At 38.3% G+C, this 22,130-nt stretch overlaps 1 protein-coding gene across 4 annotated transcripts in view; it reads right to left on the reverse strand.

Moving 5' to 3' along the window:
• The window catches only part of LOC141378483 (cysteine-rich motor neuron 1 protein-like), a 92,333-nt gene extending 73,219 nt beyond the window's left edge, over positions 1–19,114 (reverse strand). For all 4 annotated transcript variants that reach the window (XM_073927969.1, XM_073927967.1, XM_073927968.1 and 1 more), the window contains exon 1: positions 18,652–19,114. In XM_073927969.1, coding sequence (XP_073784070.1) covers positions 18,652–18,961 — 310 coding nt within the window. In that variant the 5' untranslated portion in view covers positions 18,962–19,114. The remainder of the gene's footprint in view (positions 1–18,651) is intronic.
• Positions 19,115–22,130: the final 3,016 nt, after the last annotated feature.

Genomic DNA, 22,130 nt, shown 5'->3' on the forward strand with positions numbered 1-22,130 from the left:
ACTCTTCGTACATGAGGCCCCAGGTGTTTGTGCAACTTAAAAAAGTTCATTTTAATGACATAAAAATATTTTGCCCTTGACATTTTGACAACAGAAAACATTTTAGGCAGTTTTTCCACTTTGTTTTTACCTGTTACCTTTTATCAAATCATATATAACAGGTTTTTAAACAAAGTATTGATCGGGTTGATATTGCATCGACCTTAGAAACCTGTGTATCAAATATAATACGTGCGGCTCTATAGGGTTAAAAATAATCTAATAACAATTAATTAAGGCAGACCCTCAGGCAGACGGTTCCACAGCATCCGATCACGCACCAGCCGACTGAAGGAAAGCTTCTTCCCTCAGACTATCAGGCTGATGAACACTTAACACACCCCACACACACAGACTCCACCATACCCCTCACTGCACACCATCAACATGTAGCATGCACTGCACTTCAACCAATCCATACTTGAAACAACACTGCCTACAACCATGTGGACACCTATTCGTTGAACAAATCGCTGTCAATTTCACATTGTCGTATTTGCACTGTCTGTATTTTGCACTGTCGTTGTATTTGCACAGTCTGGAGTCAGCACCTAAGCTTTTCACTCATCATAGCGCACGTGCTGCTGATGATGTGACAATAAAAGGGATTTGATTTGATTTTAAACCGTGATTTCTCTATTTCAGCCAAAAAGCCTGATCGACTATTGCTGTGCAATGAAATATAGCATTACTAACCGACGAGGAAACACACATGGACAGTGCTTTTACATCCTTCATTCATAGAAAGATCAGCCAGAAAGGGGAAACCGATGGATTTGTGCTGAATATCAGCATCATTTACCCATAACAATGTACAGTTACTATATCTGTCTGTATGTTTGTGTGCTCTTTATCCAGTTTCTATTCTGATTTGCAGTTCAGTGGAACAAATAAATAAACTGAAATGCAAATCAAAGTATAAATAACAGAAGTGAACAATTAGATTTTCCCCACCAGCAAATATTCATTCATTCATTCATTTTCTTGTCGACTTGGTACCTTTATTAATCCGGGGTCGCCACAGCGGAATGAACCGGCAACTTATCCAGAAAGTTTTTACACAGCGGATGCCCTTTCAGCCGCAACCCATCTCTGGGAAACATCCATACACACTCATTCACACTCATACACTATTTAGCCTACCCAATTCACCTGTACTGCATGTCTTTGGACTGTGGGGGAAACCGGAGCACCCAGAGGAAACCCACGCGAAGGCAGGGAGAACATGCAAACTCCACATAGAAACGCCAACTGAGCTGAGGTTCGAACCAGCGACCTTCTTGCTGTGAGGCGGCAGCACTACCTACTGCGCCACTGCCTCGCCGCCAGCAAATATTACCAAATATAAAATCAGGCACTAAGCCACTAAAACATCTTCACCAATGGCAAAATCTCCAAAAGACGGATGAAAACATCAGTGGACTGTAGCTCTGACATGGGCATGAGGCTTATAAGTTACTGAAAAACAGTTGCGGGTGAAGTGTATTGATTGCAAGTGCTCAGATTGTGATCACATCTCTATTTTGTTGTGTTGATACGCAATTTAAAATATTCGCAGCTGGAAATAGATGGAGATATGATTGCTATTGGTTTGACTACTGTGGCGAGGGCTGAAATGAAGCAGTGCTCATAATATCGAGTGAGAAAAAAAGAGAAAGGCTTGTTTAGAAACATCACCTGCTTTGTGTTTTAGTAGGAAACACAGTTTAGATATGTTTAGGGTAAGAGGTGTGTGAGTTATTGCCGTCTGTGAATGTGTTAGAAATATCGAAACAAAACTAAATTAACTCCGCTCCTTTAGCGCAGAGCTCCTTTAGCACAGAGCTTGGCATTTCTCCCCTTGGGTTTTAGGTTTTGAAAAGGGAAAACCAGGGTATCAGATTTGCACAGTCCATATGCACAGCTCTTTGGCTTGTTTCCCTTGCTCGAAAGCTTGACAGAGCCCCTGCGCGTAGCTACGGTTGCTAAGCCACGATCAGTGGGTGGCGGTTTTTGGGTGTGGCTTAGTGAAGGGTCAATTCAGTGGATGGGATAATTGGGAGGCCGGTAAGGGCCGATGGAGGGAATTTGGCCAGGACACCGAGGTTACTCTTTTACCAGAAGTGCCATGGGATTTTTAATGACCACAGAGAGTCAGGACCTCGGTTTAACGTCTCATCCGAAAAGACGGATGTAGAAATGTCATATGCAAAACAGCAATGCAATATTCCGTTCAATTGAAGTGTATTTGTATAGCGCTTTCCCCAATAATTAATGTTTCAAAGCTGCTTTACAAAAGATTTGATTGTGTGTTTGATTACACAGATTGGACTTGATGAGGAAATTCACACAGCAACTTACAGCTCACAATGCATGTCAGAGCAATTCAATTCAATTCCTCTTTATTTCTATATCGCTTTTACAATGTGGATTGTGTCCAAGCAGCTTCACAAAGAAGATTCTAGTGAATTGAAACTGTGTCAGTTCAGTTTTCAGAGTTCAGTTCAGTTCAGCTCAGTGTGGTTTAATATTCACAGCTAAGAGCCCAAACACTGAAAAGCAAATCCATCCATGCACAGCTCTACAAGTCCTGAACCATGCAAGCCAGTGGCGACAGTGGAGGAACAAACTTCACCAATATGTGAAAGTCAAGAATTAAAAAAACCTGGAGAGAAGCCAGGCTCAGTTGGGCACGACCACTTCTCCTGCAGAACGCTGGACTTCCATCGTGGAGAAGCTGCAGGTGGGAGAGGTCACCGGCTGGTCTACAGGCTGTTCCTTCAGGATCAATGCGAGGACTCGTCTGCCACTGGGGTCTTACAGGGATCAGACTCATGCTCTCCACTCCTCCATATCCCCCACAGCAGCTGCTCAGGATACTCAGGTCCAGGGTATGAACTACACCAGCTTTTTACATGTCGCATTGTTATTTTGCATATTACATTTAATTACAATTCATTTTTCTACTCTTATGCTTAAATAGGTTGTGTCTCCTTCGACAGTCTTAAAAGCATCTTCGATCAGAAAATACAACTTTGTTATTATTTTGATATGATTTGTTTATGCAGTAGGTAGTGTTGTCGCCTCACAGCAAGAAGATCAGTGGTTTGAGTCTTGGCTGGGTTAGTCTGTGTGGAGTTTGCATGTTCTCACTGTGTTGGTGTGGGTTTCCTCTGGGTGCTCCGGTCCCCCACCCCCCCCCCCCCCCCCCCCCCCCCCAAGTCCACACACATGCGGTGCAGGTGAATTGGGTAAGCTAAAATTGTCTGTAGTGTATGTGTGTGAATGAGAGTGTATGGGTGTTCCCCAGTATTGGGTTGCAGCTGGAAGGGCATCCGCTGTGTAAAACGTATGCTGGATAAGTTGGCGGTTCATTCTGCTGTGGCGACCCCAGGTTATTAAAGGGACTAAGCCGAAAAAAAAAAGAAAATTCAATTTAGTACTTAAAATCTGTAGGCAGACAAATGATTCACAAATATAATGACTCACTCATGTGATGCGGAGTCTGCTCTTTTTTTTTTAAACACAATATATTTATTAATATACATATTTATATTTATCAATATATCTATATTTATCATGCACTTAATTGATGAGCAACTTTTCAGACTGCTTACATTAAAGGACAGCTACTTTACAATCTGCAAATAAGATATTTTTCCAAAAACCCATATAAGCTGCTCGACTTTTTTTCCCCCCAACTTTTTCTTGGAAACACTGAATATAACTCTGTATATAAAAGTCTGCATAATAGTGTGCAATATTTATCAACTGCAATAATGTTAATGTGCATTTTATCAGTTTATGTGCTGAAGTTTATCACTTATCTTGCTAAAACAAACAAACACAAACTCGCCTTCAGAGTACAAAAGCATTGAGCATTTATTAGTGTATTAAGCACCAAAATCACCATGGTATTATCAGCGATCTTCTGGATATTATGTAAATTCTATTATTTTTTAATGTAAACTAATGTCTAAGAAATGTTTGGAATCCTTCTGATAAGCAGTGTAAACATGAGGAGGAAATGCAAACATCGTCTGTCCTTCTCAGTGTTGTAGATTATCTTATAATTGTTTCAGGTCAAGCTGATGTTTAATCTGTCTAAAAAGACTAACAGAAGGACATTTTGTCTTGGCATCCTGAGAGGAAGGCTTTAAGACTGCTGATAGTCGAGACTAAACGTCCAGTAATACTGAACCAGTAATTGGGAAACCTGTCTGAAAACAGTCATTATACAGCTTGTCATGTAAGGGAAAATGTAGACATGGCCGGTTGTTGATTTAACCCCTTAAGGTCATGTGAAGTGCTTTGAAATGTGCATTTTTTTTATTCAGTGTTTGACAAAATTTTAACTGAAAAATCAGGAGATGGCGGGGCATAGAGTAGCTCCACCCCTTAAAAAACAGCCAATAGCGGTTTGTTTTTATTACAGCTCTGCTTGTGAGAAAGGTTGAGAAAAGCAAATGAGAAGTGTCTTGAAGGGGGTGGAGCATGTCAGACACTAGAGAGCATTTGATTGGTCAAGATTTGATGAGAAAAAGTAGGAGGTGACATCATTGATCCATTTAGGGTGAAGCAAACATACTGAATATTTATATAAGGTTTACATCTTATAAACACCAATGATGTCTGTTTTATTGCACACTAGCTTACAGATGTCCTTAAAACTAACATAATGACACCAACATCTAAAAAACTTTCATTTTACTGGACCTTTAACTGCCTGTATGATGATGTAGAGGTGTCCAATTATGTTACAGTTCAGCAATATATCACCTGCAATGCACACACTAAACATTGTAACAACCCAGCATGAGTGTGTGTGTGAATATGTGTGTGGATGTTTCCCAAAGATGGGTTGCGGCTGGAAGGGCATCCGCTGCATAAAATCTTGCTGGATAAGTTGGCGGTTCATTCCACTGTGGTGACTCTGGATTAATAAAGGGACTAAGCAGACAAGAAAATGAATAAATGAATAATTAAACCAGGGGTGGCCAACTCTGTTCCTTGAGCTGCGCCTGAAACCGGCTACTACTCAGTAGGTATTGCATCTTAGTTTAAACGTACTACTCTGCCGTTAGAAAAGTGCATTCTATACAGTATGAATGTGAAAAGTATGAATGGAATTTGGACGCGCTACATCCGCCATTTTGTCATAGTCTCGTGACCTACCTGCGTCAGTTTAACTGGGTTTAGTCGCTTCACTTTCATTCATGAATTCTCTCGCGGGGCATCATGGAATAACGCATCATGCATGGGATGCACACTCCAGAATCTCACCAGAAGTAGTATGTCATCCGGGTACTTCTCGCATACAAATTTTTGAATACACTACTCTGCTCGCACACTGATTTCAGAGTACTATGTAGTATGGAAGTATGCGGTTTTGCACCGGTTATGCTGGTGTCCTTTAGTTTCAACCCCAATCAGACACACCTGGGCTGGCTAATCAAGCTCTAACTAAGCTTTCTAGAAACATCCGTGCAGGTGTGTTGAGGGAAGTTGGAGCTAAAATCTGCAGGAGACCGGCCCTCCAGCACCGAGTTTGGACACCCTTGCATTAGGGAAATATATACATGTTTTTAGTTACATTTAAATCTCATATTTTAATCCAACTGCTGGATTAAAACTGTGGGTTAAAACAACCCAGCACTTTGTAGAGTGCATGGGAATGACCTTAAATGTTTTATGCACAATTGTGTGAAAAAGTTAGGACATAACTGTGGCGAGGGGGCGTGGCCAAGAGCCGTGGGAACGGAGTGAGGCCACTGCGTAAGTGGATACACCTGCGGTGCGCACCTGCCTCAGATCCCACGGAAGGAGCTCTGGACCATAAAAGGAGGAACGAGGGCAGAGGAAGTCGAGAGAGGATCGAGCCCTGACATATTTTACTTTTGCTTTCAGTTTGACGGCAGTCTCCGTGAGGAGCTGCTGTCCGTTTGTTTTGGTTTAGACGGCAGCCTCCGTGAGGAGCTGCCAACACTGTTATTAATAAATCATTTTAAAGCTCCGTCGGTTCTCTGCCTCCTTCTTCCCGGCGGCCAAAGGGCCTTAAACTTCATTACAGTGGTGCCGAAGCCCGGGAGAAGGAGGGACGCGTTGTCCAGATGCCCTCGCCGCTGAGAGAGGGGGCGAGTGTTTGGGAGTTAACCCGAGTGGGGGAGAAACCCGTCCGTCTGCCCAGAGTGCCGGGGCGGCCTGAGGCTGGCGAGGAAAGGATCTGCCTGCTGCCGTCTCCCAGCATGGGAAGGAGCAGGGGACGCGGGGCTCACCACCGGAAGGGAAAGTGCTGAAGGGAGCCATACCACAGAACCCGGGGGAGTCGCCGCGATCCGCCATGATGCCAGAGCCTGCATCCGTCCACCGAAGCGGGAGCGGAGCAGGAGACCAGAAATGCCGCCAGCCAGCCAGGAGAACCGCCGCCGGACGCCAGAAGACGGACGGGTGGATAGATTCCTCCACAGGGCTCCCAGCACGTCGTCGCATCTCTCAGCTGGTGGAGGACCGAGTGGCAGCGTGTCTGGAGAACCGAACCCCAATTTTTTATTTATTTTTTTCCTCTCTCCCCTTTCTCGGTCTACTCTGTCTTTCCTCCTTTTTTTCCATCTCCTTTTCTCTCGGCCCGTCTCATATAGGTCTCGCGGGTGCTGTGGCGCCAAACCCCCCCCCTCCCGGAGTATGCATAGCCACGGGGTGCCCCCGGCCTGTGATGGGAGATGGGGGTATGTGGTGAGGGGGCGTGGCCAGGAGCCGTGGGAACGGGGTGAGGCCACCGCGTAAGTGGATACACCTGCGGTGCGCACCTGCCTCGGATCCCACGGAAGGAGCTCTGGACTATAAAAGGAGGACCGATGGCAGAGGAAGCCGAGAGAGGATCGGGCCCGGACTTATTTTACTTTTGCTTTCAGTTTGTTTTGGTTTAGACGGCAGTCTCTGTGAGGAACTGCCGTCATTGTTATTAATAAATATTTTAAACCTGCGTCGGTTCTCCGCCTCCTTCTTCCCGGCGGCCAAAGTGCCGTAAACTTCATTACAATAACCAAATACTGTCCACTTTGAAAAATGCTGAGCTGTTTTAACCCAACATTGGGTCAAAAATGAACAAACCCAACCTAGAGCTGCACAATTAATTGTAAAAAGTTTGCAAACTCTATTTGACCCCCTAGACGATCTTAATCCAGCATTTCTATGAATCTGTCAATCATATTTTCAATTTCAGGAGAAGCAATGGTGGCGCACAAGTCTTCACATTGTTTTACATGCATCGTTTAGCAACGTGGACACCTCCAAATGGTGTTGAGTCACATGCTGTATTTATAAGATATAATTCATCCCCAAAATGTCATTTCTGTCTTCATGTAATGTATTTGCGACCGCAAAATCACATGTGACGTGAGCTGCTGACCGTCAGCTGTCACCAGAGAGAGGGCGGGCGCCTCTGAATGAAGTCTACTGTAGAGAACAGAACCTGCAGAGACTGTAAATAACAGGTAATAAAGACGTAAATAACATTCAGTTTGTGGCACAGAGGGATGGTTTAGGAGCCATGCGGGAAGTGAACCGCTCTTAGCAGTGAAAATGAAACCGAAAGCGCACACAGTGTTGCCAGATGTAACTGACTGATTCCAGCACAAAAAGTATCCAAAACCCACCGAAATGCAAAAATACCCGCCCAGTCTTCTGTATTCACCAAAATCACGTCAGTGACAGATTTTAGGCAGAAAATGACAGATTGTGAGCATACGTCTCAAACACAATAACTCAACATCAGAATTATCATCAGCATTAATGACCGGGACACATCTAAAGTCTGTTTAAGTCCACCATTCCAACTCTATACAACATTTAGCATTTTAACTAATAGTACAGCTACACAAAGCCTATTGCTGTTTTACCACATGTTTGAGTATAACAATAATAATAGCGCACTCATATTAACCTTTACATCTACAGAATCCGGAGAAAATCTTGATCTTTATTGTAGGCAAAAAAAAATAAAAAATAGCGATTCTCATTTCAGCCAGAACCCTGCAGCTCTAACCCAACCATTGGGTTAAGAAGGAACATAAATTGAACTGAAAATAAATGTAACCCATGTTTGTTTTCTCCAAATTTGACCCAACAATAAATTAAAACAACCCGACATTTTTTAGAGTGTGTGGTCTTTGCCAGCTCTCAAAAACTTGGATGAACATCATTACATGACATCAAACATGATGGTCAATTCATTCAACAAATAGTACAAAAAAAATAAAAAATAAATCACGATACCACTTTGTATTGATATTTCCCCTACCCTGCTTATTTGCATATCTGCATGCTTTGTTTATACATTTACATTTATTATTACTGTGCATATACTATTATTGTGCATTATTAATATTACTATTCATTCATTTTCTTTTCAGCTTAGTACCTTTATTAATCTGGGGTTCACACGGGGAATAAACCGGCAACTTATCCAGCACATGTTTTACGCAGCGGATGCCCTTCCAGCTGCAACCCATTACTGGGATACACTCTCATTCACACATATAAACTACGAACAATTTAGCCTGTCCAATTCACCTATAGCGCATGTGTTTGAGGGAAACCGAAGCACACCCACACCAACACGGGGAGAACATGCAAACTCCACACAGAAACGCCAACTGGCCCAGCCGGGACTTGAACCAGAGACCTTCTTGCTGTAAGGTGAACGTGCTACTCACTGCGCCACCATGCAGCCTATTATTATTATTATTATTATTGTACATTTATATTTATTACTACAGTGTAAAACAAAAAACAAGCCAAAAACTGCTGAAAAGTATCATTGTTTTTGTCCAAAAAGCCAATAAATGCTGTTTTTTAGACACAATGCAATTGTAATTCCAGTTTTTTTTTCACTTTTATCTTGTAATAACATGGCATTCTTTAACAAATCTTCGAGTATATTTCCTCAGATAATGTTTTTGATGATCACAACTATTTTAAGAATTAGGAATGTTTTATAAATCTAGAAAGGCTTAATGTGGAATGTGGAAACATCCCATTTACAGAAATGCAGATGAGAACAATGCAAACTGATGAATCCCCCCCCCCAAAAAAGACTGATTTTGAATATTCAGACTCTTCTCACATCTTCAGTCCGCCCTCAGCCATGTCTGAATATAAATAGCCTCATTAACTTATTTGCTAATGGCAGGGAAGGAGTAATTAATGATGGCAATCATGAATAATGTATCACTATGCTAATGAGATGCTAATTAATCAGCTGCTAGAAAAGGACAGTCTTTAATTAAACTCATATTTTTGTAATGCTCCTATCACGTTCACATTTATTTCCACTAAGCACACTGGAGAAATGAACAGAAGAGAACCAGATCCGAGCTGAATAATGAGGCTATTGTCTTCTGTAGAGATGTTGAAAATGTGCAAATTAAACGTGCAACAGTTGTTGAACTGAACTAAATATGACAGTATTATAAAATGTGCATCACTAACTAAATATGACAATACAAAGTTTTCTACTATACTATATATAATATACTATTCTCCAAAATACTGAGTTCATTTAAAAGGGGACCTAATCTGCCCCTTTATATTAAATGTAAAATGCTCTCTGCTGTCTCTAGTGTTGTAGAGAAGTTTCAGCTGAAATAATGCTTTATAATTCTCTGAAACTGACCCTAATTGTGGCTTTTTGGTGACTTTCGCTTTAAATTAAAATGAGATTGGGCTCTTTTCAGAAGAGGGCGGAGCTACAGACAGCTGTGTGTCACCATCATAGACTGTAAAATATATGGACGTAGTATTCGTGACGTCACCCATAGGTTTCTGAAGAGCGCAAAAGAAGCCACAAGTAGGCGCGGCCAACCATCGCCATTTTGGTCACGCGTCATCACACCCACGGCGGGATACCAAACAAGGGCAAAGAGGCGGAGAGTGGGCGGAGCTACAGACACCTGCTAGCATTTAGCTTGGACCTGGTTCAGTCACACTTTAGTTTGGGAGAAATGCTTAATACTTTATCACTTGCGACTCGTTTGTATTCTAACCGCTTGTGCTTGGTTGTATACTATATCAATAAAGTGTTTAGACTTTTAAAAACACTGCTGTAATACACTGAGCCACTAAACATTGTTCTTATGACGTTTTTAAACAGGAGGAAAACGCGAATTACTTCCAAACACTTCAGATATAGTCTGTGTTAGTTACTGTAAGACTTTTGATAAAATCCAGCATAACACTGTATGTCAACACTTCAGATGACTGATCTAGAGCCTACAGCTAATCAATCTGACAGATTCTGGAGTGCATTACAGCTCTAAATATAAACATAAACGATAAATGATCTTAAATAAAACAAATACATGTATAGAGATGGTATATAAGTATATAACTTTACTCACATAGGAAACGGAGGCCACGTGAATGGTTTGTGAGCACAATTAAGTGCACTCAGCATGCCATGCCATCTAATAATTGTAGGAAACAAGTCCAAAAGGCAGTCGACTGTGTAAAGCCACATAAAACAACACAGAAATACGATAAATATGCCGAGTTCAGGTGACGTGACGGCGACCAGCGAGACCTAACTGTCACTCAAGTGGCCACTCCCTTAATTATGCAAACTTAATATAAATTAATATAAAGGAAACGGATGAGTTATAAAAATATTCACCCCCTCACAGTTGTCATAAAGGGTAATATTAGCTGTATTAACCCAAATCTTTTTTGTAGCAGGCTGTAAACACCTTTATTCTGCTGTAAAGTTGGCCATTCTAACAGTGGGCTCAATTGAAATTTGCTCTGTTTTGGAGCCAGGAGCGGCCCGGACTAGTGGAATTTCAGATGAATTGCAGTTTTAGTTACTTCCGTATTGGCTTCCTGAGGGAGAGCGGGAGGTTGCCGCTTGGTCACCATCCACTTGTTAAGTGTGACGTCACGCGAAGCAACTTCCGTGTTCAAGTGCTATAATAAACTGTATGGGGAGACTCAACAAATGCTAATAATAAATGCTTACAAAGTGATGTAATACTTTCGAAAATCACTATATATATATAGCGCTGTCTATATAATATATATATTAGCGCTGTCAAAATTAACGCGTTAACGCATGCGATTAATTTTAAATAATTAACACGTTTAAAAAAATTAGCGCAGGTTTTTTTACTTCCTGTTGTGGTGGACGTGTGTTCAACATGCAATAAATGTGGATAAGACCAAGGAAGCACTTTTTGAAGGCAAGTTCCAGTATAAAACAATTAGTTGCATCACAAGTTATCCAGAGTTTCATGAAATTTGTGGTGTTTCATTTTTAACTTTCGACTTCTGTTGTAAGTTGATACCGCATGGCGAACAGAAAGAAAATCCTCCGCATTTCATGACTCGGTGTTCCTTTAAGGTAAGGTTCCTTTTAAGGCTACACGGTGGAATTTTAATAAGAGTATTATCTTAATCATATTAAAATCGGAGTATTGGTGTCTTATGTAAATGTACTCAGAACGTCTGGTGAAGTCGTGAGCTGTCAAAGACTCTGCCTTTCAGCATGAGCCCTCCAAGTTTAGCTTGTTTCCTCATTAAACGCAATGAAAGCGTATGCTTCGCGTTGTTGTGTCAGAATCCTTGTAAAATACAGTAATACTTTAGCACGCTTAGTTTAGGACGCTTAGCAAATTTGATGAACGTGATCATGCGTGTTGAATCTGAGGGGAGTCGCTCCAGTATGGAAGGCCGTTGGGGCCAAAACGTCTGCAGCGCGTTGTGTGTGTGTCTGTGTCAGGGGTGGAGTGAGCGACGTATCTGAGTAGGGGTGAGAAGGGTGTGCAACGTATTTAACGACCGGTTTCCAAGAAATTATCATTCATTTGCGGGCATTTGGGAGTCTCTGTGCACTTGCGAGATACTCCTAGTCTTAGCAACTGGATGAATGTAAAGGAGGATAAAGCAAAATTGTTTCTACTCTATAATTAATGTTCTCAACTCACAGCAATAAAACTTTACAATGAGTGCAACAGTTTGTATTCTATAGTTTATTATTATAATTTTTCATTTTCCATATCTGCAATTCCTGTATTTTGGCATTTCTTTTGCAGTCCACTTAGAATCCAACATGGATGTTTTCTTTATTGGCATTGATTGTTTTTAAATTTAAATGTCATTAACATGCCTGTGTTTTAATTTCTGTAATAAATATGGCTGTCAAGCCAGGATCTTGATGGTTTATTGTGGGTTTGTTGTTTACATGAAGAAATCTGTGTTACAAGTTAAACAAAAATTCTATTAAACAATTATATTTTGAATTTAAATATTTTTTTCTTGCGTTTACATTAATTTTACATTTAAATAGGCAAACTTACAAGTTTCAGTATTTTAAATGCGATTAATCCCGATTAATTTAAAAAAAAGGTGCGATTAATTAGTTCATTTTTTTAATCGATTGACAGCACTAATATATATATATATATATATATATATATATATATATATATATATATATATATATATATATATATATCCATGCCTAATATTTGATGGCCAGACAGTGATTCATTTTTTATAAATTGTTAAAATTTTGGTATTTGTGATGCAGCAAGGACAGAGACTGTTGTGTACTGTGATTTTATATAAAATTGACTTTAATGTGTGATATGACTAAAAAGTGGTCATAAATGAATATTTTCTTAATTCAAATGAGTAGTGGCTTGGTCCTGGAAACAATATTCCCAACGTCACCGATACGTCATGACTTAACAAGCGGATAGCGACAGATTTAAAACAGGACTGGCGTTATCTGTGTGAAAGTGAAAATGTACCATTAGTACCAAACGTATCATTGCAATAATTAATAGTAAAATCATGCTTTAGAGATATTTTACATTTAAATTCTATAATAGTTCTTTTTAAAACAGCCTTTAAGTAAATGTTTGCAATAGAAAAACTGTTGTAATGAAGTCATAATTATTATCCCCCCTGAATTATTCGCCCTGTTTATTTTCAACCCCCCACCCCCCAATTTCTGTTTAACGGAGAGCAGATTTCTTCAGCACATTTCTAATCATGATAGTGTTAATAACTCATCTCTAATAACTGATTTATTTTCTCTTTGTCATGATGACAGTAAATAATATTAGACTAGATATTCTTCAAGACACTTCTATACAGCTTAAAGTGACATTTAAAGGCTTCACTAGGGTAATTAGGGAAACTAGGCAGGTTAGGGTAATTATGAAAGTTATTGTATAATGATGGTTTGTTCTGTAGATTATCGAAAACAAATACAGCTTAAAGCGGCTAATAATATTGACTTAAAAATGGGTTTTAAAAATTAAAAACAGCTTTTATTCTAGCCGAAATAAAACAAATGAGACTTTCTCCAGAAGAAAAAATATTATCAGACATACTGTGAACATTTCCTCAATCTGTTAAACATCATTTAGGAAATATAAAAAAAAAGACAAAATTCCAAGGGGGACGAATAATTCTGACTTCAACTGTATGTATATATATATATATATATTAGAGGTGTGAACCTATACTGGTCTCACGGTTCGGTTGGGTTACGATTATCATGGCTTCGATTCGGTTCAATTCGATATCTCGGTGCATCACGGTGCATTGACGATGCTTTCCATATACAGTGTTATATTTTAGGGGGAGGCTATAACAAGCTGTCTGTATAAACACACAGACACACAGCACCACACTGTCTCTCATTCAAACACATCCACAAACATAGACAGCATCAAACACACAAACACACACACGCGCACACACACACACAAACACACACACACTTAAGCTCTTGCAACAGGGAGAGATCGCGCTGAGCAGAGCAGAAAAACGAAAAAAATAAAATAAAAAAAATTAGCACTTTTCCGACGGTCGCTTACTGAGAGCTCCTCTCAGCGCGAGCTCTGCCGGCTAAAGTAAACGCAGACTGCGAGGGCTTAAACGGAGCAGTGCTCGTAATGTCGAGCGAAAAAAAAAGAAAGACAGCTGTGAAACATAACAAGCTTTGTCTTTCTGTAGGAAACACACTTTAGATCTTTTTAGGGTAAGAGTGTTTTGAGTTATTGCCGTCTATAACTGAATGTGTGTCAGCAAAATTGAAAACAAAACCAACTGAAGCGCGCTCATTTCTGGCGCCCCACTGGATAAACAGCGCCCTTAGCATTTGCCTATGGTGCCTAAGCCACGGGCCGGCCCTGAGTTGGCTGAGTGTTGTAAATACCGGCGCTCACGACAGAGCGCATAGAAGATAAATGACGTCAGTACATAATAATTACTGAATCTATTACTGAATCGATACCGAATTGTCCGCGTATGCATCGCGGTGCACAGAAGAAACAATTAATTTTGACACCCCTAATATATATATATATATATATATATATATATATATATATATATATATATATATATATATATATATATATATATATATATTGTATTCTATATATTCATTGTATAGTCATATATATATATGACTATACAATGAATAATATAATAAATTATATAATTATATAATGAATATAGGGCGACACAGTGGCTCAGTGGTTAGCATTGTGGCCTCACAGAGAGAAGGTCGCTGGTTTGAGCCCCAGCTGGCGTTTGAGAGTGTATGTGCGTTTCCCAGTATTGGACTGCAGCTGGAAGGGCATCCGCTGTGTAAAACATATGTTGGAATAGTTGGTGGTTTAGTCTGCTGTGGCAACTCCTGATAAATAAGGGATTAAGCCGAAGAAAAATGAATGAATGAATAAATGAATGAATGAATGAATATACATATAATAAACTGTATGTGTCCCCTCTTAAAGGGACAGTTCACCCAAAAATAAAAATTACTTCAACATTTAGTCATTTGACCCAAACCTGAGTTTCTACTGTAAAACATATGAAGACACAGAAGAATGTTGGGAAAAAATCAGGCCTTGACTTCCATAGTAATCTTTTGTTCTACTTTGGATGTTTCTTTTTCCAGGATTCTTCAGAATATTGTTTAGTGTTGAACAGAAGTGAACTCATAAAAAAGGGTAAACTGTTCCTTTAAGGAGCTGTAGCAAATTGCCAAAAATGCTTTTCTTTCTTAGATTTTTTGTCTTGTTTCTGGTCAAAATATCTAACAATTCTTAATCAAGAAGCTTTTTCTAAAAAAGCAAAAAATATTGTCTTGTTTTAAGAAATAACATATGTCAAAATTAATATTTGTTTTCCTTAAAACAAGCAAACTAATGTACCAATGGGGTAAGTGATATAATCTTGTTTTTCCTTTTGAAGAGATTCTGTTTCTTACCCATTGGGGTTTTATTTTGCTTGTTTTAAGGCAAAACTCACTTCATTGTGACTCCTTATTTCTGAAAACAAGACAATGTGTTTTTCTTGTCTAGAAAATGCTTCTTGATTTAAGAGTTTTTAGATATTTGAACTAGAAACAAGACAGTTTTTGCAGTGCATGACTAAAAATGCCTTTTTCCTCCATTCTGGCTGCCGTCGTAACAGATGTGCTGATTTTGGGAGTCATTCACTCACTAACAAACTGATTTGAGTCATTTGTGAAGGGGTTACAGGATTAACCCACAACACGGCGCTCGTAAACAGAACCCAATCAAGAGCACAATCCCGCAGGGCAAAACACAGACCCCACAGGAGGAGGATGAAGACGGGGAGTAATTGAGCTCCGGATCCTCTGCTTTCACTCAATCCAAGAGTCCAGACCTGGAGAAAGTCCAGCGCCGTCTGCCATTATGACCCTGCCTTTACTCTACTATTGGACAGGAGCCCAATATCACATCCCAGAGCCAATCACAGGACACTGAACTCCATCAGGAGACAAATCATTTAAATATAGCAAGCAAACCTTTTGTGGATATTATTAACCAAAACGGGGAATCAAACTAGGTGCAAAAAAATATCCGTAGGAAAGATTAGCTTTATATTTAAGGTCAGGAGCACCTAATGCAAATTGCAAGTGGACAAAATACAAATACAGTAATGAATTAAGGGTGAAATTTGAATTAAACAAAATAAATGCTAATGCATTTCATATGTGATGGGTGGGATGTTATTTTGTGCCCTAAAGAAAGGCTTGTAAGCCGAAACACATACATTATTACAATAAATGTGTTAAATTGTTTCCGGAGTTCCCTACTTTCTACTATATTCACTCTACTATTGGACAACAGCCCAATATGACATCACAGAGCCGATCTCGGGACACTGAACTCCATCAGGAGACAAATATCAGCAGATGGCCTCCACAACAGCATCAAAATCATTTAATTGGAGCAAGCAAATCAATTTGTGGATATTATAAACCAAAACGGGGAATCAAACTAGGCGCAAAAAATATCTGTAGGAAAGATTATATTTATATTTAAGGTCAGGAGCACCTAATGCAAATTGCAAGTGGACAAAATACAAATACAGTAATGAATTAAGGGTGAAATTTGAATTTTGTGGATATTATAAACCAAAACGGGGAACCAAAATAAATGCAAAAAATGTCTACACTAATTAAAAGTACCAAAAAACTGCATGAAAAATCAAATTGCAATACGTTTACTTTAGCAATCCTATCTCATTTTGGAACTGCTACTATGGTAATAGCACATACCAGTGCAATAATATAGTATTCTCTTTTCACAAGCATGCATGCACAAGCATGACCTTCTGCAGACAACATAGACGGTGCTTCCAGCTTTATAATCATTCACTGAGTGTCATAATAGCAACTGTATATATTAACTCAAGTACTTTACTACAGTATACTGTACTTTCTAAACACTATAGTATTACTACAGTATTTTTCCATAAAATGCAAAAACAGCGGGTCTCTATAATCATGCACTGAGCATGACTCATTATTAAATCAACTGATTTAATTAAGTATAATTCAAGAACACTATAGTATTACTATAGTATTTATCTATAACAGCTGTGAGTGTTTTCATGACTATAACAGCAACTGTATATAAACTCAAGTACTTTACTACAGTAAAACAATAGTGTTTCTGACTCATACTATAGTATTTTCCAATAAAATACAAAAATAGATGGTCTTTTCCACATTTTAATCATGCAATGAGTTTATTTCTATACAAGTACTTCAAGCACTTTACTATAGTATAATTCAATAACACTATGGCTTTACTATACAGTAGTATTTTTTCATAAATGCAAAAAACAGATGATTTTTAAAGCATTTTTATCATGCATTGAGTGTCATTCATAACTATTACAGCACATGTATATATTAATTCACTATAGTATAATTCAAAAACACTATAGTAATTTACATGCAAAAACAGCTGGTCTTTTCATGCATTGAGTTTCTTTCTGCATACACTGTATTAATTTAAGAACTTTACTATTGTATAATTCAAAAACACTATATTACTTTTCAATAAAAAAATGCAACAATTAATCCTCTATATATCGATTCAAAAACACCATAGTATTACTATAGTATTTTCCATAAAATAAACACAGATGGTGTTTTAAGTAGTGTAATCATGTGCTGAGTGTTTTCATTACTATGATAGCAACTGTATTAATTTGTTGCAACAGTAATACTGTCGTGTTTTTAAAATATACTATAGCATTTTCCTGTAAAATGTAAAAACGGATTATTTTTCCAGCGTCATAATCATGCATTGAGTTTCTTACTAAAGCAACTGTAACTTCCTACAGTATGATTCAAAACACTATAGCATTACTATAGTATTTAACGTTACAATGCAAAAATCTGCAGGTCTTCATAATCATGCATTGAGCGTTATTCATTAATATAATAGCAACTGTATATATTAATCCAAGAACTTTACTATAGTATCGTTCAAAAATACTACAGTATTTTTTTCATAAAATGCAAAATCAGCTGATTTTATATTCATAAATCGAGTGTTTCATTATTATAACGATAACTGTATTTATTAAAGTACTTTACTAAAGTAATACTACAGTGTTTTTAAAATATACTATAGTCTTTTTGCATAAAACACAAAAACAGATGACCTTTTCAGCTTTACAATCACGCATTGATTGTTTTCATCACTATAATTGCAACTGTTTATATTAATGAAAATACTTTATTAGAGTATAACTCAAAAACACTATATAATAATCAATAAAATGCAAAAAAAAAAAAAAACAGCTGGTCTTTTCAGATTATAATCATGCATTGAGTTTCTTTTGTATTTTATTCTTTTATATGTACAAGTACTTAAGTATAAGTCAAACACCACAGTATTTTTCATAAAATGAACAAAACAGCAGGTCTTCACAATCATGTAAGTACTTTACTACAGTAATACTATAGTGTTTTTGACTTATACTATAGTATAATCCCATTTAACACAAAACCAGCTGTTCTTTTCAGCTTTACAATCATGCATTGAGTTTCTTTCTGCATATATCAATTAAAGTAGTTAAGTATAAGTCAAACACTACAGTATTTTTCCAGAAAATGGAAAAAAACTGCATGTCTTTCTTCATAATCATGCGTTGAGCATCATCCATTACTATAATAGCAGCTGTATAGTACTTTACTAGAGTATAATCCAAAAACACTACAGTGTTTTTTAATAAAGTGCAAAGCAGCAGCTCTTTATAATCATCATTGATTGGTTTAGTAAGTTGACTGACCTCTACATACACCTGTCTCAGGTGCGCGCGCCGCTCCGCTTCGGTTGAGCGCGGTGCAGGACAGTCCTGATCCGCAGGAGCCTAGAGTCCAGTCCGGACCCCCGCACAGCTCCAGCTCCAGCCGCGAACACTGCTCACAACACCCGCACGGGTCCCACAGCAGAACCCGGCCAGAACCGCACCCGAGGGGGCTGACCGGCGGACAAGAGCGGAGCGCGCACGGGGCGCATTCCCGAGCCGCGAGTGCCCGAGCGCACAAACAGAAACACAAGACGCAGAAGACGCACAGCAAACTCTGGTGACACTTCATGACGGACTTCAGGAGTCTCAGATCAGTCCTAAATAAAGTAAAAACTGCTCAAACTTCACACTCCAGTCTGCGATGATGATTACAATGATGAGGATGATGATGAAGATGATGATGGTCGGCTCTGTTTGTCATTGAGCCACTGACACTCAAACTGAGTCTCCAACACGCGTACAGCTAAAGAGATGACAAAGCCACGCCCCCCACTGATGATTGACGTGGAGCTCGTCCAATCACAGACAGCTAGGACAGAGCAGAAACACAGATGTCTTCAGATTGCAGTCTCCTGCTTAGAAATGTGTTGCATTTAATCACACTGCACTTTCATTTAGTTGTTTGTTTGTTTGCTTGCTTGTTTACTTATTTATTTATTTAATTGTACTTTGTGTAATTCTCTTTGTCTGTGACTTTCAATTGGTCTGAAAATTACGACGGAGAGAACATACTATTGTCATTTTTGTAAATAGTGGGAATTAATATTTGTATTATTTGTATGTTTTCTGTTTATGAGTTTATTATAATATTTCGTTCTGTAATATAATCGCAATTTCTTTATTTCAAGTTCACTTTGGATTTATACTTTTATACAATAAAAATGAAAAATAAAAATATCCAGCTTAAATAAAATAAGTTAAAAATAAAATATATTTTAACATTTTATTTACGTTTTCAAACAAATATCTAGTTCTTTTTAACTGTAAAACTCTACCTTGTATGGACGGGTGTTTCCCACCTCTGAAAAAAAAACTAAAAAGGTTATTGACACTTTTGATCTCAGAATTGCCTGATACAAACTCAATTCTGACTTTTTTCCTCAGAATTGTGAGATGTAAACTCAAAATTGCGAGTTATTAAGTCAGAAATGCAAGTCATAAACCCACAATTCTGAGAAAAAAAGTCAAAATAATCAAATCAAATCACTTTTATAGTCACATCAGCAGCAGCTTGTGTGCTATGATAACGTTTTTTATTTGTAATTTAGTGGTGGGAACGAGTTTCCACAGGTCTTCGGTTACATAGAGAAAATATATAAATATAGTTAGATAAAAAGTTATTTTCCATGTTTATTGTTGAAATCTTTTCCCGCAATTAAATCTCAACCCGACTTTACTCAGTGGTGGAATGCGGAGAATACATTATACAAGTGTTTGAAAATAAAGCCCTGAAGTTAACTTCTTTCTTGGATTTGTATTGTTTAATGCAAATATCCTATTTTTGGTGTGCTGTTCTTATAGTTTTTTATGCATTTCTTTAATTTATTTACATGTTATTCCTGGTTTAGTAAATTTTGATGCTCTATTTTTAGGTTGTGCTCATTATAGTCTGAACAAATGGGTTCTATTCTAAATTGGTATTCTTGTTGTAAAGGTAATGCAAAAAAAATTAAGTATAAAGTCTCTTCCCAGAGTGTGATGTGCATGGGAACACGGATGGGTCGTGATGAATGAACGATGACGTGAATATCGTGCATGTCAAGTGAAGTGTGTTTCCAAAACATCCATCTATCAGCGTTTGATTCATGAGGCACCGGAATGGTCCTCCTGTGATTCTCCAATGTTTTTCTTTCCGCTCCTCCATGAGAAAAAGTTCCGATTCTGTAAAATCTGTCTGGAGGAACAGTTAGGAATTCATTTATGTGTTCATTTATTGTGCTAAATATGCCATAACTACAGCTCTCAGTAAATAACAATGTTAATTTAACACAGTTTCTGCATATATTATAATGTTTTTAACCATACAGTAAAAAAGCACTTAAGTTGCTCTGTTGTGGTGATTCTACAGTTGCTATGGTAACACGACAGCTATAGTGATTGATCTGTTGTGGTGATTCTACAGTTGCTATGGTAACACGACAGCTATAGTGATTGATCTGTTGTGGTGATTCTACAGTTGCTATGGCAACACAACAACTATAGTAGTTGATCTGTTGTGGTGATTCTACAGTTGCTATGGTAACACAACAACTATAGTAATTTTTCTGTTGTGGTGATTCTACAGTTGCTATGGTAACGCAACAACTACAGTAATTGTTCTGTTGTGGTGATTCTACAGTTGCTATGGTAACACGACAGCTATAGTGATTGATCTGTTGTGGTTATTCTACAGTTGCTATGGTAACACGACAGCTATAGTGATTGATCTCTTGTGGTGATTCTACAGTTGCTATGGCAACACAACAACTATAGTAATTGATCTGTTGTGGTGATTCTACAGTTGCTATGGTAACACAACAACTATAGTAACTGATCTGTTGTGGTGATTCTACAGTTACTATGGTAACACAACAACTACAGTAATTGATCTGTTGTGGTGATTCTACAGTAGCTATGGTAACACAACTACAGCAACTGATCTGCTGTGGGGTTTCTACGGTTGCTATGGTAACACAACAACTATAGTAATTGATCTGTTGTGGTGATACTGCCGTTGCTATGGCAACACAACAACTATTGTAATTGCTCTGTTGTGGTGATTCTACAGTTGCTATGGTAACACAACAACTATAGTAATTGATCTGTTGTGGTGATTCTACAGTAGCTATGGTAACACAACAACTATAGTAACTGATCTGTTGTGGTGATTCTACAGTTGCTATGGTAACACAACAACTATAGTAACTGATCTGTTGTGGTGATACTGCCGTTGCTATGGCAATACAACAACTATAGTAATTGCTCTGTTGTGGTGATTCTACAGTTGCTATGGTAACACAACAACTATAGTAATTTTTCTGTTGTGGTGATTCTACAGTTGCTATGGTAACACAACAACTACAGTAATTGTTCTGTTGTGGTGATTCTACAGTTGCTATGGTAACGCAACAACTACAGTAATTGTTCTGTTGTGGTGATTCTACAGTTGCTATGGTAACACAACTACAGTAATATTTCTGTTGTGGTAATTCTACAATTCAACCAATTCTGTGGTTGCTATGGTAAGACGACAGCTATCGTAATTGATCTGTTGTGGTGATTCTACAGTTGCTATGGTAATGCATCAACTACAGTAATTGTTCTGTTGTGGTGATTCTGCACTTGCTATGGTAACACAACAACTACAGTAATTTTTCTGTTGTGGTGATTCTACAGTTGCTATGCTAAGACGACAGCTATAGTAATTGGTCTGTTGTGGTGATTCTACAGTTGCTATTGTAAGACGACAACTATAGTAA

This window comes from Danio rerio, chromosome 17 (assembly GCF_049306965.1).
Source record: "Danio rerio strain Tuebingen ecotype United States chromosome 17, GRCz12tu, whole genome shotgun sequence".
Lineage (NCBI taxonomy): Eukaryota > Metazoa > Chordata > Actinopteri > Cypriniformes > Danionidae > Danio > Danio rerio.